This window comes from Histomonas meleagridis (genome assembly GCF_020186115.1).
Source record: "Histomonas meleagridis strain 2922-C6/04-10x chromosome Unknown contig_1, whole genome shotgun sequence".
In the NCBI taxonomy this organism is placed as follows: Eukaryota; Parabasalia; order Tritrichomonadida; family Dientamoebidae; genus Histomonas; species Histomonas meleagridis.
In genome coordinates, this window is record NW_027150746.1 from 906,230 (window position 1) to 931,401 (window position 25,172).

Here is a 25,172-nt window from a genome sequence, read left to right on the forward strand (position 1 = left end):
AAATGACAAATGGAAAACATGTTTTCTTTCATTATCCCAAAATAGGAAGACACTGCATTCGAATAACCAGTTCATAGACTTACTGATTCATTTTCGTTTTGAGTTGCACAAGCAGATCACTTTTAAAATATGAATATGAATTTTTGAAAAAAATGGATTTTATTAAAATTTGACACTATGTGATTTTTCACACGAAATGGTGAAGGCCACCCTCAAATATCAAGTGTTTCTATGAAGTAAGAACACATTCTCACCTTATTTTTTAAAGACTGTCCATCGGCTTCAATTGAAATTTCTTTTCATCTAGACGGTTTATACTCAGAAAATTCAGAAATGAACGTTCATTTCACGTTTAACAAAGGTTAAAGAAGCTTCTTGGCAAAATGGATTTTTTTCGCGATGAAGAAATCCAAAAATTAAAAGCAATAAATAATGAACTAAGAATCAGATCTGCAATGAATTCTTACAAAATCCTTGAAAACGTAAAAAAACAAAATAGGGAGATTCAATCAAAAATATCATATCTAGCAAGAAATTCATATACACTCCCTTTTGCATGTTCAAAAAGAACACAAAGCTTTTGTAAATATCAAAAAAAAGATATATTAAAATCTCTTGGTCAACAACCTGACGAAATATTTTTTCATTTCAGTACAGTCGATTCCCAAATATTTTCAAGTCATATTTCCTTTGTGTTTAATAAGTCAGAAGAGTTTGCACGCAAGTTATACGAATATTTTCAGATCAAAAAACAAAACATTTATTCTTTTTCGTCAATAACATTTCCTTCATTTTTTTGCTATTTTTCTTCGTTCGAGTTTTGTTGCAATGCTGCTTCTATGTTACTTGAATTTATTAATTTATCGAAAGACAATTTTTACCCGTTAGTGAAATCATTTCTTCTTTCACAGTATACATTTTTTGATACTCTTTGGACCAACTTTAGCAAAAAAGTATCAAATCTTAATGAATTAACAAATGTTCAGATCTTCAAATTTCTCTCAGAGTCCCTTCAAAACTCTGTTAAACTTATTGAGTTACCTTTCCAACGGATAATTATCGCTGTTTCGCAGATTGACCCTGCATCTAAATCGATCTCATTTCTTATTCGGGTTTTAGTTTATAAGACAGCCAAACTTTATCTGAAATATTCTCCTCTCTTCGTCAAGTTTCGCCACAAAAACACTGTTCTAAGTGTTTTTAAGCGTTATGGAAAGGAGCCAGTAACACTTGAAGCAAATCACATATTAAGTATTTTTCTTTCGGCATCGGATTTATTCATAGAAACACTTCCAACCCTTATAGATGGTATTCATAATGATCATCTTCCTCTACTGATCTCTGAATATGATACAATTGAATATTCACGAATTGCAATTCCTCCTCAAACCCAAAGGCTGATGTTCCTTTCTTATTCGAAAGACATTAGTGAAATTCGAAAGTCGATTTTTTCACTTTTTAATATTGAACTTTATGTGAATAGACGTTTTAGATCTAGTTTCAAAACTTGTATAGTTCCTAAGATCAACGTTGATTGCTATGCTTCAAAGTTTCCTGAGGACAAGCTCAAAGGCCTTGAAGCTGAGTATCAACAAAACAAAGAAAAAGACCAAGCATCGCCCTATCGTTCCAAATATTCAGAGGTTTACTCACTTTACAAATCGTCGGTTGAAATGAATGAAAAAATTGACATCTTAAATCAATCGATTGAACTTTCATTCCAATATCATCTTATGCAACGCTATTTAGAATCACTCAATAGTTATTATTTTTTAGTTCTTTCACATTTTTTGGATAAATTTGAAACACTACCTATCGGCTCCTATAAAGGAGTACGATATGTTCGAGATGAACTTAAATATTTAATATCTATTAAAGGTAATAATACACATTTAGTAATACCATATTTAATTCATGTTTTAAATCAATTTAATTGTGATTTATCCAATTGGGCCACCCCGGAAATTTCAAAGCGTTACATCGAACTCACCTCTAAAAAAACGTTAAAAGAATTCAGTGGATTTCTATCGTCGAAAAGTTTAGACTCGATTCTATCAAATTTAATTTTCGATAAAAGCTTAAGATTAGGAGATCGTATGTTATTATTACTTCAATATTTAAAGGATAGTAATTCTTTCTTTTTGGAAATGAAAGATAAAATTACAGACATTTCACAATTTCATTGTTATATGTTAATCTCATCACATAATGGATTATTACCAGGAACGATAATGATGTTAGAGAATTTAGTGTTTCAAGACTTATTGTTCACAAATAACTTTGATTTTCAGACCAGAGAACAATGGTGTGTAATGTTACAATCATTGTTAAATGTTCTTATGGATGATACCGAACTTTTGATGATGTGCTCTTCAATTCACATCGATTGGGAAAATGTATAAATAAAATTTTGTTATGTTTTTAATTTAAAAAAAATATCAAAATTACAAATTTTATTCATTCTATTTAACGATAATGCCTCGTCAATGCGTCTTTCATCTGATTGAGCCTAAACGGTTTCAGGTAAAATGCGTTTATTCCTGCTTCGATACATTTTTTCTCCATGTCTGCGTTGGAGCACACCGCTACAATAGGAATTGACGCGTAGTGTTTCGGTGACTTCCGAATGATTTTTGCCATTGCAATTCCATCTAAATCTGATTTCCAATAATCCACGAAAACTAAATCGAAGTTTTCGTTGTCTAAATGTTTAATAGCTTCTTCGGCGTTCCTAGCAGTGATCATATTACAGCCAAGCTCTTTCATCACTTTTGTTTGCATATCGCAATTACCTGAAAATAGTAACAAAACATTTCTTTTGATGATTTCGTGATGTGTTATAGGCTTAAACATATCGGAAGATATTGTACCTTTTTGCATTAATTGTAAAATGTTTCTTCTGACTTGTGCTGATACAAAAGGTTTTAATAAAAGTGTTGGACAAGAATTAATTTTTGAGATATCATTTGATACAATGAATAAGATATGGGTGACATTATTTTCTTCAATTTGTGATTTAATAATTTCGAAATTTTCATTTTCATCTTCGACGAATATTAAAGGTTTATGTAATGCGTCGAAGTTAATTTGTTTTATGTCATTAAATTCATAAATATTAATTTTCAATTTCTTTAATTCTTGGATTATTTGATGTTTAATTGTAACGTCACCAACTGAGATATAAGCGTTATAATCCTTAAGTTCGAATTTTTCGCTATTCTTTTTCTCCGCTGATATACAAACGGTCAAAGATTTTTCATTTATGTTAAATGTAAACCATTTATTTTGTGTGCTATCGTTACACAAATTCATTGCGGTTCTTGCCAGCACTGAATTCACTGGTTTATTTGTCAACGTTAATGGTCTTCTAATTTTAAGTCTTGCTAAAGTTTTATGTATTGAAGTTTGACTTGTTACTTTATTGTTAATATTAAAGTTACTTCCAGAAATATTATTGTTTTTTTTGTTAATTCTTTTCTTATTTTTCTTATCTTTAAATGTTTCATTTTCATTTGAAATACCACCAAATAACAACATGAAATCCTTTAAGTCTTTTTGATTAATTTTATCCGAAAAAATCGAAATTTGGATATAAGTAATATGCCATTGAATTGATATGAATATCTTTTTTGGCATTTCATTAATAATCTTTGAGATAACCAAAGAAAGTAAAATGTGTAAATCATATGCATTCATATTAATAACATCTGGGAAATTCCCATAAACTCCAAGTGAAAAGTCGATACCTTTAGACAAACAATACGTCTTAAAAGGTCTAAAAATAGGTTCAATCTTTTCGAAGAAGTTTATATTTAAATCACATCTTTGTTGTTTATAAGGGTATAGCGGCGTTGTAAAGTTGTGAAACAGCAAATGTGAAATGTGATTTAAAATGTGCACGTAAAATTGATGTGATTTTGTTGTTGAACGTAAAGAGAGTAAATCGATACATTCAAACACGTCTTGAAATATTTCACGATAATTCATATTCATTCCTTCAACTCTCGTTTTGACTAAACCTTTTTCTTTAAATAATTCATTTAAGTCGAAACATATTCCATTAACTTTCGATACACCACTAATTTTCCCTTGTAACAATAAGTTCATTGAAGGATTTGTTTCTAATGTTACCAACATATTAAAGTCCGAATTGATACGTAATGCTTGATTCATCTTTTTAGTGAATTCATTACGTTGATTTGGTTTAATATATTTATTAACAAATGTCCAATTCATTTTAAGGATATTTTCTATTCCTGGTTCGAATTTAAAATCAATTTGTTTCTTATTATCTTCGAATTCCCATAACATACATTTACCTATTTGGAATATTTCATTTTGTTTCTTAAATATTTGTAATGCGTTTTTAAGTTTCTCTTTTCGTTTTTGTACATCAATTGCTAAACAGAATAACCAATTTGTATTTGTTCGTGCCATAATTAATCGATACCAACGATATTCACCGCCGACTTTAATTATTTTGATTTGATCTGTCCAGAAATATATTATACCTTTTAATAAATATGAATAATTTGTGATAAATACTTTCTTGTAATCTGCATGTACATAATTCACGAATTTAGAAAATTCCATGTTTTTATCGGTCATTAAAAAGTCCCAAATCGTCGGACAATTAAATACCGAATGTACACTTTCATTCTTAGGATCAACTTCCCATATAAAGAACTTTGATGAGAAAACTTCCATATTATCTTTAACTGGTGAATGTAATTCCATTAAATCATTAATACAAAACAAAAAGCCAACATGTCCATTCGATGTACCACTAAATAATATTAATTTACCATCATTCGACATTAATCGAATATTAACTTTTTGGGAATTCCGTAATAAGTCAAAGATTAATAAGTCTTGTTCATATATGATTTTGTTTAACTCTAAAATTGGTGTTACATAACCTAAATATTTAGATAATGAATCATTCTCTAATATGAATTTATTATCTTCAATATGGAACTTATAATAACCAAATTCTTTCATTAAAAAGTCAAAATCTGAAAGTGTTTCAATTAACTCATTTTCTTTGTTCTTTATTTGTGAGATATCTTCAAGAATTACAGTAATGATCGATTGATTTAATGCACATTTATCAGAATATAACGCATAACCTGTATACCAATGTTGATCATTAGTTTGAAATACTAATTGATTAATCGAGCCTTTGTTCTTTGATATTTTTTGTAATTCTTTATAAAAGATATTAAACTTAGAAAAGAATTCATTTGGATTAATTGAACTATTATTAAAGTTATATGTTAATGGTTCACAATCAATGAAATGTTTAAAATCAGATGTAAATTCAGTGAATATAAATGATTTTAATGTTTTGATCAATTTTGAAAAATGTAAAAATATTAAATTTTGTTGATGAGCTTTAAATAATGTATAAACAACTATACAACATTTTATCATAATAGAAATCATTATCATTACAACTGGACTTGTTTCTTTGAAATAATCAAAGACAATTACACATGTTAATGAACAAAATAATGTCGATGTTCGATAATAAAATGCAATTGAGTTTTCATATGGTACTTTATGTTTAACATGGAAATCAGGACCAGAAATATGTTTCTTGATTTCATTAAATGAATTTTCATCAAATTTCTTAACATTGTCTGATTCTTTGCATAAAAATAATTTGTTGTTCTCCTCAAAAAATAAAACATGTGACCCATCTAAGATTTGACAAAATACTGATACAACATTCGATAAATTGTCCTTCGAAATAGGATTACGTAATAATGTGTTTGACATCCCAAACATGACCATATAAAACTTGACAACAATTTCCCCAAATGGTTTATAGACAGTGATAATTTCTTCTGGGATATAAATCGTAGCTTTACTATTATCAATAAAGGTATAATGTAATGAATATGGACAAAAGTCTCTGAAGTCACGATATCGTAATTTAGGTGTTCCTTTAAGTTGTAAATATGGATCATCAGATTCAAATTTTATGTTGAAATTACATTCGGATGTCTTGGATCGCTCCTCCCAGACATATATGAGATAAAATGGTTCCGAATTCGTGCTCAATTTAAAGGAACAACACCGTTTAAATGATACTGATTTCTTATTTCGTTTCATTTGGATAACGGATGATGATAAATTTTTCTCAAAGCCATTCCTGGCATAGTTGAAGATGCTTTCTATCTTTTTCTTTTCTAATTTTGTAAATTGTTGATATTCTTCAATGTTAGAATTTTGATGAGCAAACGCAACTGAATCAATCATAAGAGGAATTTTGATTCGGTGAGCATGTATTAGTGATACAGTGACTAAAAAAACTGTGAGTATTAATAAAAATAATATTTTATGTGGATTGAGAGTTTTCGTATGACAATAAAGACATATAACTTCCCGGTACCTGCTGGAATAAACATAATATTGAATGGTTAGATTATAAGATATTTTAGATAAATTCGAAAAGGAAATTCTGTACTTGGCACTCGCTTTATCTGAAAGAACCGTACTATAATTCATTTTGGTGAAATAATTAAGCAAGTAAAGTGATCCATTTAAGTTTGGAGAAACCACAATATCTATTGGAGAAGTAGGATCATCATCAACCAAATAAACATCAGGATACTTCGTTTTGTAAATACATTGGAGTGACATGCTGCGAGGAATTCGGTTGTAATATTGATTTATTGATGAAACTTCAATTAAATAAATATCATATCGCCCATTGGCATTACCTCCATTATTGCTGGTAGTTCCGAGCACAGAAACTGAAAGAGAATAGATTGTTCGTAATAAGAATACGAGCATTACTGTGCTTTTAAGTTGCCTTCTGGATCGAAAATTCAATGGATTGAATGTAAATTTGAACGTTACTAACAAAATAAATGTAAATGTCACAATTTTTGAATTGTCAAATTTGACCTCTTTGATTATTATCAATTTTGAATGTGGTTAGTTAAATTCATAAAGGTGTTATAAAAAAATCGAAATGTTCCAAACAAACAAAGATATTGTGCTAGAAGTTAAAAAAAATGGAATTGTCATATAATACAAGATATCACTTCTTTTAGTGAATAAATTTTTAGCTAAATATATTATGTTTTGCAAAATAATGAAGGAATATTGCAAAAGATATCTGACAGAACTGCTTGGATATAAAGCATTGAAAAGTAATTTTTATCACAAATGTGAATTCTTGAAACGTTTTCACTTTTCAAATAATAGTTCGTTTGAAAAACCTGGGCGACCCTGGAACGAAAAAACATCAATTAATGCATAGGAATGTTCCTAAGGAACTAATCAGGCCGTCACAAATCTAATCCTAATGAGGTTCTCCCATCCATGAGTCTCATTTTAATATAATCTGAATTTTTAAATTAAATTATCGTATCAATCATTTTCATTTCTCATAATAAAAACCTGTGTTATGCACAATATTTTTGTTCGCTAGTAAGAATTTTTTTTCTATTTCAAGAATTGGTTTAAATGATTTTGTTTTTGAAAGTTTTGTGATAAACGGTCGTTTTTTGAATTTGCCACGGAAAAACATTACTTTTTGTTTGCATATTTGGTCACTGTAACGTTTTTTGATTAGTTTATCTCAAAAATGACAATATTTAAAAATGAATGCAGATCAAGTGGTATGTTCTATAAATAATCGCCACCAAGCTCGAACATTCCTTAACAACATCACATTTGATAAAAATCCTATTGATAGGCTCGCATCATGGATGATCTTTCTTGATATCTTCAATCCAGACAAAGAGAAATTTAGTGATTGCTTAAAGAGAATTAAAGAAGATTATACAAATCTTCTTAACAAGAAGTTAGGAAATGATTGGAATAACCATGCAAAAAATGTACCTGAAAAAGATCTAATGACCATTAAAGCAGATATCGAACGAAGCATGAAATGGTTCATTGAAAAGGCTGGCTCTGTTGGCATTAAAGACATTGACTCCGAGGAAGCAGAAAAATTATTCAAACGAGTTCTTGATATGCTTTATCATTATGACAGTTATTATTCATATTATCAAAGTTATGACCGCTATGTCTATATCACATATCTTATTACGCTTCAATCGAACTTTAATGATCAACTTCTTCAAGAATCCATTACATTTTATTTAACACAAAGGATCCTTAAAATCATTGCACTTCCCGAACTTTTTGAGCGAATCAAAAGCAATGAAGAACCATTATTTAGTCAAATCGACAAAAACTTGAACAAAATATTACCAGATAAATATCGCAAAATTTCGGAAGCTGGTGGCAATGCATTTCAATATTCGTTGAAATGGCGCATCTTAATATTCTCTGAGGAGCATACCGTTGGGCAGATATACTTAATATGGGACAATGTTTTCACCCGATTAAATGATTTCGCTGAATATTTCGCATGTTTAACATACGCACATTTAGCGCAGGTCGACTTGGATGACGACGAACAATCGCCGATCGAAATAATACAAAAGAACGAAAAATGGGACGGGAAAAGTTTGGTGAAGTACGCAACAAATAAATACAATGAAATAGTCGGAAACAGAAGGAAAAGGACATACATAGCGTTGGCAATGTTGGGCTTGGTCATAGCCGCATTTTACGCAATGCTGTTCAGGAGGGGTTTGAATAAGTAAATTGATATCTCATTTATGTGTTTTGCGTAAGAGACAAATGATTGAGATTACGAATTCATTGCCAAACATAACGAATATCAAAAATAGATTTAAATAATGTTTAAGGAATTTTTATCATATCAATTAATGAGAAAACTTATTTAAAAACCTATAGCGATATAAATTTTTTATATTGATAAATAATTTTAGAGTTATCAATTTTCTTTTTTTTTATGTTAATAATGATAATGTTGTAATTATTAAAATCATATGTGGTATGAGAATCTTTGATGAAAATTTGTTTGTTTTGGATATAATAATCTCGTTTGCTTCTGTTTTTTGTTGGTTGGATATTTTGATTTCTGCTTTGATAATTTTTCCAATAGACCTAGACTTAAGGGTATTCTGATAAAGTGACTGAATTCTTTCTTGTTAGATAGCTTATATGTTTCGTTTAATCTTTGTTATATATAACATATTAATTTCTACAATAATTTTATTTTTATCCAATAAACCAACATTTTTCTAATTGTTTCACAATTTATTCTGATTTTTATTACAAACAAAAGCCCAACAATTAGTAATGGTTTAGACGTAATCAAAAAAACATGCTATTTCTCTTTAGCAAACTAAAAGGGTGAGGTTTTCATTCGAAAGCTGTATATTTGATTATGCCATTATAAAATATTTTATAAAATTATTAAACAATTTAATGTATGATTTTGAATTCTGTATCAATAGGCAAATTTGATAAAATTATATTTTTTTGCATATGCGGACATATTTAAATAAAATATTCCAAAATTTAATTTATTTTTATTAATTCTATAACTTTATTTTACATCATTTACTACCTCATCTAAATCAAGTGACAAAATTTTATCGATTACATTTTGATACTTTTCTTTCTTTTTCTTATTTGGCCATATTTTTACATATTTACTATTTTCCAGTGCATATTTTCTTCTTTCTTTTATTTCGCTAATAATTTGTTGGTTTTCTGTTATGAATTTATTCCACAAAGATCTTGTCCAACACCATTTTCGAGATAAAATACAATTTTGGATGGTTTCATAAGGCCCTGCGATCCTTATCGCGTCTTGTATCATTTCGACTTTCATACGTCGTTCAACTCCGCGATAATATTCAAGAGATGGACGATAATTAACTTCCAAAATGTGCGGTTTTAAATTTTCGTCAAGTAAAATATCAAATCCCAAAATTTGGAAGCACCGTGAAAAAGAATTTGTTGGAAGTTCTTCATCTACCGCCTGCTTAAGATATTTGTATGATGATATTATTGTTAAAAGTACAATATCATCAATTTCGGACCAGATTGATGAGACATCAACACCATTTGAAGATAATTCAGGAAAAACATCGGAGATAAGTCGTGAAGTATCTTCGATTTTGGTGCCATTAGCATTACGATTTAACGCAACATTGGTAATTCGAGAATATCGAGATTTTAAATTAGACTTAAGAGAACAAAATCTACATAAACCATCGCGATAAATATACACGCGAAGTGGTGTAATAGAGGCAATAAGAACATAAATACGTAAATCAAATTTAGTATTATTAATTAAGAAAGATTTGATGTACTCTTGTGCTACAGAGCTGGTAGTGGTTGGGTAGACTTTGGATTTGGAATTTACAATTCGAATTCCATTACCAAATGAACCTGCATCAGGTTTGATGAGAAAATCAGAAGTAGTGGATTTAAGAACTGTCATAAACTGTTTTTCGTCACGAGGTAGAATAAAAGTTTGAGGATAAAAACTATATAATTCTGGAAAATGTGATTTTGCTATATTGAGAAGAATTGAGAGTGGTACTTTTTTGCACAAAACATTGATTTTTGGTATTCTGTTAATGATTTTCCATGGCGTCAGCTTTTTAATATATTCAGGATTTGGTGGAATGATGGAATCAGTCCATATCAAAACTGCTGTTGCATCACCAGCCTTGAACTTCAATCCAAGATTTTCCATTGCTTCTAGAACTGATTTAAAGTGTATGAATCTCGAATCGATGCAAAGACGAGATTCCATGGTCGGATTACTTTTCCATTTTCTTAACGTAAAATAATTCAATGGATATGTGTCCAAGCAAACACAGTCAAATCCACCAATGAATGAGGATGTTGAAGCTCTTTTTAATGCAATAAAAGAAAAACGATTTGATGATGCAGATAGACTCCTTGAATCTGGTGTTGATACTCGCATAACTGATGATAAAGGATTAACACCAGTTGATTATGCACAATTATCAGGGAATGTCGATTTCTTCAAAAAAATTAGTTTCATAAATCGCCGTATAAATGTACACATGATGACAGAAAAATTCCCACAGCTTTGCCAACATTTTTTATCAATTCCAGATTTTCAGATGAAGTTTAAATGGCAAGTTTATTCATGGATTCCTTTTATATCAGCGTTTTGTCCATCGGATACATGGCTTATTTCTAAAGTAGGAAGTAAATTAAGGATTGACACCACACTTGCAAATTGGAATAATTATAGATTTACACGTGGTTCTACATCTGTTTTTTTTGATGCCAATTCGCCAGACATGCTTGATTCCTTTATTGTTATTGATAATGTTTCAGGACAACGATTTTCAGTACTACGTGAAATCATCGAAAGTAATGAGATTGAAAATGACATTGACAACTTAATGAAAATGGATCTTCTTAAAGGTTCGATCAATCCTGAGACCATTCATCATAAGCCATCTAAGAACTTCTTTGGATGGAGGATACGAGATTCTCTTCATCAAAATCGATATCAAGTAACGCCATCGGACCTGTCAAATGTCAAGGTGAAGTTCACTCATTTTCTATGCGATGATTTTGGAAAAGAAAACATTCGGCCATTGTTCCATGAGAAGACTTATAGTGGAAGGTTTTGGTGTAGTAGAGAATTCCCAGTACAGCCATCAATGTTAATCCCTTTCTTTGAAGCATTATCACCATTCAAAGATACATGTCGAAATATCTTAATGTTGTTAGGGATGTTTGAAGATGGAATGCCATTAAAAGCGATAATTAATGTGTTTCCAACTGTTAAACTTTCATTTGAATTTATAGATTTTGAAGATAACACAGAACTGTATCATGATTACGTTAATTTACCTATGAATGAATAAATAAATAAAACATGTTTCAACTTAATAAATCGTTATATATTACCTCGAATTCTTCGATATAATTACTTATTTGTTCATAAGTTTCTTCATTTAAAGAATGATAAGTGTTTAAAAGTTGTTGGATTTTTTCATTTTCTTCATATTGTACAAATAAGTGCTGTTGTTGTTGTATTAAATAAAGTAAAATTTTGGATAATGATTCGATTTCTTCTTCACTAGAAACAAATTCATCGGCAATATCCAAAAAGATCGAAAACAGAATGTTATCCCATTCAATCGAAGGTAATACCAATGAAATCGTTTCGATTATTTTCTTTTCGGTTTTAAATGACCAATTTTTAAATGTCATAAAAAGATAATGAACAAAATCTTGATCCAAATCATCCAAATAAGGAAAAGCAGCATCAAGAAGTGAACAACAGCTATAAACAAATTCTGAATTACATACATCAATTAACTCATTCCATTGAATCGAGTTTGAAACAGAATTTGATACTTTATAACAATTTTGATCAATTGTTATGATCGATGTCAATAAATCTAACAAACAAATTTGAGTGTAATCGTTTCCTTTTTTGATGCAAAGCTCAAACAATTTGTCTGGAAGAGCAATATCACAAAATTTTAAAAAGATTTCGGGATTCATCTGACAAAAAATGACACCTAATTTACAGAGGATACAAAATTCATCCGATTGATTAACTTTGTTCCCATAATTTTTGAATATTTGAAGTATTGGTTCAACTTGTTCGATCGAAGTAAATTGGAAATTCATAAGAATTACATCTAAAAGTTTAAGCATTTGATATGGACAACCATTGTTTCCTTTGGGATTCATGTAAAGAACTGGAATTGCAGTGATAATTTCTTGAATTAAAACTTCATTATCAGGAATAATTGGACTTTGAATTAGTGATTCCAACAAAACCAAAGATGGCATTTGAGTTTGGTCTTTTCGTGTAGAGTTTTGCTTCTGTATTGCATGATTTAATAAATTTATGATAAATTCTTTATTAGTATAAAACTCATTACGCACATTTAATGAACTTTGGTTGATGATCCATTTGTTTATCAGATCAACACCTATTTTATATATGGCAGGTGTTTTTGCTTCATTAACTAAATTAATTAATTTTATTTGAATCTGATGTTTTTGAAGAACTATGAAATCACTTTCAGTAGCATTTATTATAATTTGGTGGAAATGCTTGTATATATCGATTTGATCATTCATTGAATGATTGGATAAATTATCAAGATCCTCATAAAGTTGTTTGGCACTTTCTTCATTCAAAAGATCTTTGTGCTCCCGAAGCCTTTGACTTTTGTCCTTGTACGGCACCGGTGGAGATTTGTAACCCATTTGTGCACAAACATCAATTGAATCAATTTTGATCGGGATATATTGTGGGATTTTTTATAACAAATGAATTTACTTAAATTAAGAATCATTTCTCCAAAATAAGAGTGCATTTTTGCATGTTTTTTAAAAATGTATATTTGATTGGTGATGATAAATTTGTACAAGAAAATCAAATAATACCAAATTCAAAAAATTGAAAAAGCTTTGTATTTATCAGCGAAATATCTTTTTTCTTTGGTATTAAAAAATTAACAAATTGACATCGAAGTGTTAACCACGCTTGGAATAAATTGAATAAAATTTCGATTCGTAAAAGTGCCATTTTGGGCGGTTGCACCGGAACAAAAATCACAAAATTCTCCAAAAATGAGTAAAAACAAAATATTAATGATGTCAGGAGGAGACAATGTTGTTTCATCAGTTTCTTTTGCTTTTTTTCTTAAAGCTATTTTTTCATCTTTACCACCTCCAGATGAAACATTCGAAGTTGATCTTTCACCAGAAGATGTTGACAAACTTTATCTTTGCATGATGCTTTCGAAAATGGTATACGTTGATCCAAATGAACGAGAACTTCCATATCAACTTGGCAGTATAGTCATTGAATCTCAAGTCTCTAAACTTTACGTTATACCATATTTTATCATGAACAGTGAAATTACAGATACAATTTATGTAACGTGTCGTGGCTCTTATTGTTTCAATGATTTTCTTGTTGATTTCATGGCCAAAGCTGTTAAATATAATGGTGGTTATGTTCACGAAGGTGTTTATCTTACTGCAAAGAATTTATATGATGAGATTAAACCCATTATAATCACTCTATCAAAAACAAATAATAATCGAAAAGTTATTATAACAGGTCATTCTCTTGGCGGTGGTGTAGCAGCCACTGTTGTTTCCATGTTTCAAAACGATTTTCCAACACTTGATGTCAGCGGCATCATCTTTGCCCCCTGTGCATCATTCACCAAAAACCTTTGGTTAAACTCAACGAATCGTATCAAATCATACATAGTCGATGGTGACTTTGTACCTTTTCTGTCTTTCCATAACGCATCTGCGATTCCCGAAAATTCACTTCCATTTCCAATCCACGAAGCGATGTTGAAAGTCATTAAGAAGCGAATGAGTATAATACCCTACACGCCACCTGTCGAGAACCTCTATCGAAATCCCTTCGAAATTCCACCTCCTGCGATCGAATCGATTTTGGACAATTCGATCGACTTCTATCTGAAGCCAATGCCATTGTATCCGCCCGGAGATTTGTTCTTGATCACTTTGGTGGATAACAAGAACGGAACTGTCCAGATAAGGAAAATTCGGGACTGCGAATACTTCGGACATTTCGTGAATAACTTAAACGAGTTAAGACATATGATGGGGCTGTACAGAGAATGGATAGAACAGTTTTGTAAAATATATATAGAAAAGCCACCGCCAGTACTTGATTAATTTGTAAAATATTTGATTAATTTTAAAATGTAATCGATTTACGAAATTATTTAAAATTATTTAAAAAGCATAATAAGACATTAGAGTTTAGATGTTTAAAGAATTTTTATATTCAGAACAAATCACTGTATTTAATTTCAACAAAAGTAATATTTACAATGTTGTTCATGAACAAATAAGAAAGAAATATAAATTTAGGAAATATATTTTATGAATGCTGATGTAATGATAATATTATATAAAATAGTTATAATTTTCAGAAATATTATCAAAGAAAAATACATTATCTAAATGCAGATAATTATAATCTATTTTTGAAATTCATTTCATAAATTGACGAGTAATTAAATAAACTTATTTTTTATATGTCGACTTTTTCACAAAAAATATATTATAAAAGATCATAATCAAAATCAAACTTGAGGAATTATTATTCCAAATTATCAATAATAATTATTATATTCTGATATTATATAGGATTTAACTCTATATAAAAGGGTATTATATTTTGATATTTTATATTTTCATTGATTTTATTCAAAATTATCACATGCTTTGATGTTTTATTACTTAAAATATAGTTATTTATTAATTCACTTTTTGGATTAAATAAATAAAAAATTTAAAATATATGCTTCATTTCCATTTTTTATTAAAAACGAAGATTTGATTTTTTTTTAAGTTTTTTAATTAGAATTTTCGTTCGTTCCTATTTTAAGAAGTAAATTTACTATTTTTGTGTATCCTTTTTGTTCTGCAATTTGAATTGCAGTCAAATATTGTTAAAACATATTCCAAATTATGAAAACATATTTGAAATTAATAAAACGTATATAAAATTATTCAAATGAATATTTTTTTCATTAACATCAATTCCTTCTTTATCTAAAAGTAATTTTACTATTATTATATTATTATTTTCAACTGCTATATGAAGTGCTGTTTCAAATTATTAAAACATATTCTAAATTAATAAAGCATATTTCAAATTATTAAAACGTATATAAAATTATTCAAATGAATATATTTTGCATTAACATCAATTCCTTCTTTGTCTAAAAGTAATTTTACTATTTCTATATTATTATTTCTAACTGCTATATGAAGTGCTGTTTCAAATTATTAAAACATATATAAAATTATGAAAACATATTTGAAATTAATAAAACGTATATAAAATTATTCAAATGAATATTTTTTTCATTAACATCAATTCCTTCTTTATCTAAAAGTAATTTTACTATTTCGATATTATTATTTCTAACTGCTATATGAAGTGCTGTTTCAAATTATTAAAACATATTCTAAATTATTAAAACATATTCTAAATTATTAAAACATATTCTAAATTAATAAAGCATATTTCAAATTATTAAAACATATTCTAAATTAATAAAGCATATTTCAAATTATTAAAACATATTCTAAATTATTTAAACATATTATAAATCATTAAAACATATTTCAAATTATTAAAACATATTCCAAATTATTAAAACATATTTCAAATTATTAAAACATATTCCAAATTATTAAAACATATTATAAATGATGAAAACATATATAAAATTATTAAAACACATTCTAAATTATTAAAACATATTAAAAATTATTCAAATGAATATTTTTTGCATTAACATCAATTCCTTCTTTGTCTAAAAGTAATTTTACTATTTCTATATTATTATTTCTAACTGCTATATGAAGTGCTGTTTCAAATTATTAAAACATATATAAAATTATGAAAACATATTTGAAATTAATAAAACGTATATAAAATTATTCAAATGAATATTTTTTTCATTAACATCAATTCCTTCTTTATCTAAAAGTAATTTTACTATTTCGATATTATTATTTCTAACTGCTATATGAAGTGCTGTTTCAAATTATTAAAACATATTCTAAATTATTAAAACATATTCTAAATTATTAAAACATATTCTAAATTATTTAAACATATTATAAATCATTAAAACATATTATAAATTATTAAAACATATTCTAAATTATTTAAACATATTCCAAATTATTAAAACATATTTCAAATTATTAAAACATATTCCAAATTATTAAAACATATTATAAATGATGAAAACATATATAAAATTATTAAAACACATTCTAAATTATTAAAACATATTAAAAATTATTCAAATGAATATTTTTTGCATTAACATCAATTCCTTCTTTGTCTAAAAGTAATTTTACTATTTCTATATTATTATTTCTAACTGCTATATGAAGTGCTGTTTCAAATTATTAAAACATATATAAAATTATGAAAACATATTTGAAATTAATAAAACGTATATGAAATTATTCAAATGAATATTTTTTTCATTAACATCAATTCCTTCTTTATCTAAAAGTAATTTTACTATTTCGATATTATTATTTCTAACTGCTATATGAAGTGCTGTTTCAAATTATTAAAACATATTCTAAATTAATAAAGCATATTTCAAATTATTAAAACATATTCTAAATTATTTAAACATATTATAAATCATTAAAACATATTTCAAATTATTAAAACATATTCCAAATTATTAAAACATATTCCAAATTATTAAAACATATTTCAAATTATTAAAACATATTCCAAATTATTAAAACATATTCTAAATTATTTAAACATATTCCAAATTATTAAAACATATTTCAAATTATTCAAATGAATAGTTATTGCATTAACATCAATTCCTTTATCTAAAAGTAATTTTACTATTTCGATATTATTATTTCTAACTGCTATATGAAGTGCTGTTTCAAATTATTAAAACATATTTTAAATTATTAAAACATATTATAAATTATTAAAACATATTCTAAATTATTTAAACATATTATAAATCATTAAAACATATTTCAAATTATTAAAACATATTCCAAATTATTAAAACATATTATAAATGATGAAAACATATATAAAATTATTAAAACACATTCTAAATTATTAAAACATATTAAAAATTATTCAAATGAATATTTTTTGCATTAACATCAATTCCTTTATCTAAAATTAATTTTACTATTTCTATATTATTATTTTTAACTGCTATATAAAGTGATGTTTCAAATTATTAAAACATATTGGAAATTATTAAAACATATTGGAAATTATTCAAATGAATATTTGTTGCATTAATATCAATTCCTTTTTGTTCTAAAACATATTTCACAAGTTCAACATTTCCTGATTCTGAAGCAAATGGCAAAATATCTTTTGGTATCTGATTATTTTGAAGGAAATATTTAACAAGATATAAATTTCCATTTCTTGCTGATTCATTTATATTATTGATATTAACAATTTCTTTTTCTGCCAAAAATGCTAAAATTTCATAATTATCATTTTTAATACAAAAACTTACCAAATCATTTGTATCTTCAGACATTTTCGGTATTGATTGTATTTTTTCTATTTTATTCTCAAAAATATATTTAAAGATATCATTTTGATGAAATTGAATTGCTGTTTCATATGCATCTTCAAATGTTGAATTATTTTGTTCACATAAATGAATAATTTCTTCATTTCCACCTGCAACTGCATATTTACCTGTATTATTTACATTTGCTCCATTCATAAGTAAATATTTAAAACATTTAACTGAAGAAAAAAATGCTGCATAATCTATTAATGTAACATTCTTTTGATTAATAAATGAACATCTTTCATAAAGTGATGGCTCAATTTCTTGATTAAAATCAAAATTACTTTGTGATGATATTTCTTGAAGTTTTTCTATTTCATCATTTCGAATTATTTTTGCTGTTTCATTTGGATTATGTCCTTCTTTAATATATTTCTTATGAAGCTCCCAATCATTCTTTGAAAGTTCTTCATAATGATCTTTAAAGTATCTTTCTATTGGATCATTTCTATTAGACCCATATGAAAAATGGTTTCGGTTTTGGTTTTCATCTTTTGCTTTATAATGTGCAAAATATTTTGAATCAATGTTTTGAGTGATATTTTTATCAATTAAATTTTGTTCAATCATTTTTTCGATTAAATAATATGATTCTTGTGTGTTCTTTGTGGATATACGTTTGATAAATATTGGTATTAATTTAACGATATTTTGATTAATTTCTTCTTCTTTCATTTCAAATGCTTTTAAAAAATTTAAGTAAATATCGAATACTTGTTTTCGTGATGAAAATGCACTATAAACGATGTTACTTATAATGGCATTAAATGTATTTGGATAATTTAGATCAAAAAATCCCAATGCTTTTTTAAGAGAAGACTGGATGCTTTCTTCAGTCAAATTAAAAATAGTTTTCTCAAGCTCAATTAGGGATTTCAAGCATGTTGATAAATGATTCAAATTTTGATCTCCTGTGTTTATGGTAGTAATATCATCATTATGTGTGTGATTTGACATTGAAGAATTCTTCTGAATTATATGAATAAACGGTTCCCACTTTCAGTGGTGCCGGGCACCCCAAATATCACTTGAGCTTCGAAGAGAACATGGGACAAAAAAAATGGCTTTGAAAATCTATTTATAAATTTAAAATAATACTTTATAATATGATATTTATCTATCAAAAATTCATATCTAAGGATTTTCCGCATAACATTTTGTGATATTTATATTTGAAAAATTGTTGAAAACACGTTACTTTGTTGTTTATTGAAGTAAATTTCATCGTCAAAATCTTAACCCGTTATTTCATTTATCAATAATTTTTCGCCTCCGTGTACAAGAGGATTCCAAAACAGGAATTCACCAGTCTGTAATTCAATTGAGGCCAATTTAAAAGCAAAGAAAAATGAGCAATTGAAAAAAGTTATAAAGATGAACTTCAGCAAAAATCAACTTTAAATAAAAAAAGACAACAATAATAACAATGTAATTAAATCGTTGGAAAATTATCCTTCTATGAACCAACATGTTTTGTCATTGTCTCCGAAAAGATATGGCAAATCAATTAGAAGCGACTACATATTAATGTCAATGATCGGCAAATCAATGTGGGGATTTTTTGTATAAAAAATGGGATTTCCAAGTTACAAAACAGTTAAAAGATTGACAGCAGGAAAATTTACTCGTATAGGTTCATATATGGATTTATTTAATGGTTTTTTACAAAATATTCAAAAGTTATTCATATATTTCATTAACAATGATTTTAAGAATGTCAAAATCGTTATAGCAGTAGATGCTGCTGGGTAAAACCAAATGTAGTGATTAATAAAAAGTAAATAAATTGATGGTTTATTAGATGAAGTGGAAATTGAGCCAGATGAAATAACAGGATCAAAAAAATCACTTGAAGCCTTCAATGCTTTCATCGAAGCAAACAAAACCGATATTATTTATTATTATTTTGTATTTTATGCATGTCCAATTGATTCTAAAAAAGGAGGATTTCCAATTCTTATAAAACCCAAAAACAATGGTTCTGCAGATACTGATCTAGTTGGCGATTCTGAAAAAATTTATTCAAAATGTAGAGAATTGCAAATCGACATCATAGGTCTCGCATTCGATGAAGATTCTAAATATTTAAAATATGTTAAAGGAATTTGTCAAAGTTTAAACCAAATTGATTTATCCACATCCTTACCAAAGTTATTATTAAATATTGACATGCCATCAATATTTAAAGATTCACTCCATCTCGTAAAATGTATTCGTTATCAAATGGTTTCGGGTTCTGGAATATGCATTTTTCACGATAGAGATGATGTTCTTAAAAAAAACGAATTTCAATCAATTAAAATTCCAACTTGGGAATTGGATAACAGCAGTGCAAAAAAAATGGATGATTAACTCTTTTTAATGATGTATCATAGACAAAATCTCTATGATACAATCCTAAAATTAAATCTAAGTTTAGTAATTGCGTTATTGCCTTCAGTTTTATCAATTGATTCAGTATTTAATGAAGATTTTGAAAAAAAAATCGATTAGATTGTCTCTCTTTGTGCTTTGCTATGTGTTATATATATCGAGAATATTATAAATTAAAATCTCAATTAAAATTGCAGCAAACATTCAGTAAAATGAAGGGTAACAATCAACATATGTCGATATACGATCTGAATATGTTGGATAAAATGATTTCACTTTCTCATTCTTTATCAGTAATTATATCGAAGGGTTTTTCATGCCATCTTGGGTCATTTGGAACCCATTGGCTTGAGCATTTTTTTGGTGGTAATATCAGAAGATTCAGCAAAGACAGTGATACACCGGAAATGTTCGAGCATTCAGTTTTAACTCTCATTTACAAAAAATTGATGAAAAGCAGTGTTCTTGATAAAAAAGTCAATGGAAGATCCGACAGTGGAACTTATTTGGAATCAATTGAAACAAAAGATTCAAGTTATATCGAAATTAAACAATTTGGGAGTTATCTCCATGAAGCAACAATCCTTTTGATAGAAGATGTAAATCAATTGTACTTGATAGATAATCCTAACAACTCTCTTTTAAAAATCATGGGATGTTCAATTTTTGAAGCAAGAGATTTTCTTTCTCCAGGTGGGTTGATGGAATTTCTCAGCAAAAGCTTCAACATCCCTGAATATGCAAGTACTACCCAAGCAAGAATGACTGATTCATGTGGATATTCAACGATTAAAAGGAATGTCGAATCTAGTCAAATCTAATATGTAAAAAAATATTTGACTCATAATCATCCAAAATTGTAGATGTTTTTTTAAAACTCGAAATACCATCAATTAACTCAAAAGATCTTAAGATTTGAATTATTTATCTCAACATTTAAATAATTATTTTGCAAAACGTTATGCACGAATTTCCTCAATATTTGAAATTATAATAGTAGAAATTTTGGTATATATATGATTATAAAAATAAAAAAAAAATTGTAGATAAATTCTTGAATTATAGATTGTATTTTTTGCATCCCCTATTTCTTTCACCATTTTTCTGAATTGTAAAATATAAACATTTGTAAATTGATATAAGCCGAAAATAAATCACAGAATAATAAATCAACAATTCTAACACGAATATGAACTTATACATCATTAAAAATTATAATATAGAGTCTCCTAGGCATATTCAATATGATACATAAATTAATTTTGTTGACAAATCGGACTTTAAAAAGTTCCAAATTTAGAAAAAAATAAACGGTCGATGTCCCATGTTCTCTTCGAAGCTCAATAATTTTTGATGATTAGTGACAAGCTATAATTTTTTGTTTATCTCTAGCTCATTTTGCATCTTCTTAAAATTCTTAAAAACAAATTCAAGTATGCTGTTGTGCTTTGGGGATACTTGTTTGTTTGAATTTCATAAATTTTTGAATTCTAATTAGAATTTCGAGATCTCACAGAAAATCACAGAAAATATTGAAAGATCCAGACCGTTTATCTGCTAGCCATTTGAAAAACAAAATTTATGATATCATTACCAATTGATATAAAACAAGAAAATGATACATATATTCCAATTCAAGACGATGGTGTTATGGCTATTAATTTCGAACCAGATTTTGATATTAATTCAATGAGTCCACATGTTGGTGATATATTTCGTTTTTATATTCCGACCAAATATTTTTTAAATTCATACCAACCATTAATCGAACGGAAAGTTTATGGTTTTACGCATTATTCTCCAAATTCAGATATTGCAGTTATGGCAGCACATTTTGGATGCTTATTTCAAAAACATACAAGAAAAATGCAATCCAAAGCGAATTTTAATAGTGTCCGAAATGCATTTGAGATATTACATTGCACAGAAACAGAATATCAAAAACGAGAAGAAATCATTTCATTTCCACAAGATTCTTTTATTCAAGGTGTATTAGTCACTGTTTGTATTGATGAGCCACTTACGCATTATATTTCATTTAATCGTAATGGAATTCGATCACGAGATCTTTCAACGCCCACAAATTTTTCACTTCGAATTTCACATTTTTACTTATTGACAATTTTCGATGAGATTCCAAATTGTGTTTCACCCGAATCATTTATTCGTGGGAGATATATTGTTCCAAAAATTTTATCAACTGAAACATATTATGTTACGATTTCATATGATGCAATTTTTCTTCAAAATTTTATCACTCGAATGAACATTGCACAAGGTTTATTTAATACATATCGAATAGTTTTTACTAATACTAAACGTCAACGAGAACTTTCATTAGTATCTGATAATATTTTAAAAATTAACGAAATTGATTTAACTAAATATAAATATTTGGATATGAGTCGAAAAATTGATAATCAAGGAGAAGAAATCATCGAATTTGATTTTAATCAACTTAAATTTATCGATAAAGGATTACGAATTGGAAACGAACATTTTGAATCAATAACAACAATTATTTTAATAAATATTATAAAAAATAATAAAAGAGGTAAAAAAGATCAAATTTATGAACATTAACAAAAAATCATATTTTTTTATGTAAAAACTTTATAATAAAATATTTTTTTTTTTTTATTTTTAAAAATGCGTCCATTTCATATTATTAAAAAATTTTTGTTTTTGTTTGTATATAAATATTGCAAAAATAATTAAAAAATATCAACATTTACTTACTTAATTCATTGTATTTTTCAAATAACTCATACTGAAGGAAGACGATATAAATATCTTATTGAACAATACAGATAACGATAATCTTACAAACTAAACATATTTTAATATTTAGTTATATAAATTTCCTTTAACTTATAAATTAAAAAATAAAGAACTCAATGGAGAGATATTTAATATTTTTTTATAATATAATTAATTTTTACACATTCACTAATATGTAATTATTTATTCCAAAAACATGAATATCAAACTACAATTTTTTTTAATACAACAATAGAACAGTCTATAATAAGAAATTTAGTGTGACTATTTCAAAATGAATTTCATTTAAAACTAGGAATCTTGTTTATTTATAAAAAATTTATTCGAAAATATTATAACTATAACATTATATTTTATACAATAATTTCAAATTAAGAGATTCCAATAATATATTCACTATTAAACATAATAAATTATTTAGAGGTAATTTTGGATAATATTATTAGAAAAAAACAACAAAATCAAAGGCGCAGTGTACCATTTTTTCCAGGATAAAACCGTTACTTTCCGCCTTTGATTAAGTGACATGTGATATTAAAATAGAACCAATGTCTGAACTGAAGACATTTTGGTCATATACAATAGCTGATGGATCAAATTTAATGCTTGAGCAGCCACAAGATTGTAATGTTGTTATCACCCAAGTTTCTTTACTAAATCCACAAATTTCACAAAGAGTTATTCTATCTGCTTCAATTGAAGCTCTCAGACCAGATAAACCCCCTGTTAATGGAGAACTTGATGCTGATGATCGCGATTTTGTTATTACATCATTTTGCCCAAATGATTCACCAACAAAATTTCTCAACATTGCTTTTACACCCATGGAAATTTGTTATCTAAGTGCTACTGGTGGCGACGTCATTGTGTCAGGATATATAATGAAGAGCACAGTTAAATTTACACGTTTTTCTATTGAATAAATTTTCTTAATTTTTTTTCTGAAAGAATGTAAATATCTTCATCAACATTAATGTTCCCAGTTTAGTAATTTAAGTTCAACAAATTTATTAAATAATTTGAAAAATACAATGATGATGAAAAAAGTTTGCGCTGTAATTGTTACCACTGCCTCAAACTAGGAAACATTTTACTGTGAAATATTTTCCCACTAAAAAAAATGAATAATTGATTCAATTATAATAATATAATTTCATTTTTTCAAAAAAAGCGGAGTACGAATGAGCCCCACGCGTAAAAAAAGTTAACAGCAAAATACAATTCGTTAGCCACTAAAACTTTTTACTTTAAATTTGAGAGAGTTGGCCATTCCTTGTCATCATTTAATGTGCTCTTTGATTTCTGGGAATTTGTTTGCTTCGTATTACCCCATGCTGCGTTTGCCGCTGGTGCATTTGATTCTTTTGCAAGAAGATCAGCAAATGCTGTCTTTGGTTTATTGGCTGGTTTTCCCCAAGTAAAGTTATTTGATGTATTTGCTGGTTTTGTGTGTTGTTGTGGCTTCTTGGATGCATCATTAGTCCATGCTGCAGTTAATGATGAGAATTCAACTTGTTGAGGTTGTTGAGTTGGAGCTGGTTGTGATGGAGTATCACTCTTTACGGTGCACCAGGTGGCAATTTGTTTATCTGCAAATGCAGGTGCGACTTCAACAGGTGCAAAAACGGGTTTGGCTTTCACATTCTTTGCGTTTCTTTGTGGTTTCCTTTGCTGTTGGCCTTTGAATTCAAACCTGTGACCACGGGGCTGAGTGTTTTCTGTCTTGTGTGGCTGGAATGGTGCAAGATCAGCAACACCTTCTGGTTTATTTGGACCAATTGGTTGAAGGCATTCTTCTGAACCAAAAATACCAAAGTCAGCAATGTTTTCTGGTGCTTCAGTTACCTTGAACAATGAGTAAAATTCTTCGAGTGAAATTACAACCTTTTCTTCGGCCATTAAACTCAGAGGCCGAAAATTGTGTATCTCTGTTTGTTTTGGGCGGTTACATCCGTTTAACACAAAGCAAAAAAATGAAAAATAAAAGAAGGGAACTAA

General features: G+C 27.6%; 6 protein-coding genes across 6 annotated transcripts; 4 read left to right on the top strand and 2 right to left on the bottom strand.

Annotated features, from left to right (window-relative positions):
* Positions 1-7,616: 7,616 nt before the first annotated feature.
* Positions 7,617-8,630, top strand: GO595_000250 (uncharacterized protein; the record flags this gene model as incomplete). The annotated part of the gene is made up of 1 exon (XM_067915412.1): positions 7,617-8,630. The coding sequence occupies one exon, from the start codon at positions 7,617-7,619 to the stop codon at positions 8,628-8,630; it is 1,014 nt and encodes a 337-aa protein (XP_067779705.1).
* An 812-nt stretch (positions 8,631-9,442) lies between these two features.
* On the bottom strand, positions 9,443-10,603 carry GO595_000251 (Tubulin-tyrosine ligase family protein; the record flags this gene model as incomplete). The annotated part of the gene is made up of 1 exon (XM_067915423.1): positions 9,443-10,603. The coding sequence occupies one exon, from the start codon at positions 10,601-10,603 to the stop codon at positions 9,443-9,445; it is 1,161 nt and encodes a 386-aa protein (XP_067779706.1).
* Positions 10,604-10,742: 139 nt separating this feature from the next.
* GO595_000252 (ankyrin repeat domain-containing protein 13C) lies at positions 10,743-11,759 on the top strand (the record flags this gene model as incomplete). The annotated part of the gene is made up of 1 exon (XM_067915434.1): positions 10,743-11,759. One exon carries the CDS (start codon positions 10,743-10,745, stop codon positions 11,757-11,759), a length of 1,017 nt encoding a protein of 338 aa, XP_067779707.1.
* Positions 11,760-13,488: 1,729 nt separating this feature from the next.
* On the top strand, positions 13,489-14,580 carry GO595_000253 (putative lipase containing protein; the record flags this gene model as incomplete). The annotated part of the gene is made up of 1 exon (XM_067915445.1): positions 13,489-14,580. The coding sequence occupies one exon, from the start codon at positions 13,489-13,491 to the stop codon at positions 14,578-14,580; it is 1,092 nt and encodes a 363-aa protein (XP_067779708.1).
* Positions 14,581-23,722: 9,142 nt separating this feature from the next.
* GO595_000254 (uncharacterized protein) lies at positions 23,723-24,097 on the top strand (the record flags this gene model as incomplete). Its single annotated transcript, XM_067915456.1, has 1 exon — positions 23,723-24,097. The coding sequence occupies one exon, from the start codon at positions 23,723-23,725 to the stop codon at positions 24,095-24,097; it is 375 nt and encodes a 124-aa protein (XP_067779709.1).
* A 319-nt stretch (positions 24,098-24,416) lies between these two features.
* GO595_000255 (uncharacterized protein) lies at positions 24,417-25,073 on the bottom strand (the record flags this gene model as incomplete). The annotated part of the gene is made up of 1 exon (XM_067915467.1): positions 24,417-25,073. The coding sequence occupies one exon, from the start codon at positions 25,071-25,073 to the stop codon at positions 24,417-24,419; it is 657 nt and encodes a 218-aa protein (XP_067779710.1).
* Between the last annotated feature and the right edge of the window lie 99 nt (positions 25,074-25,172).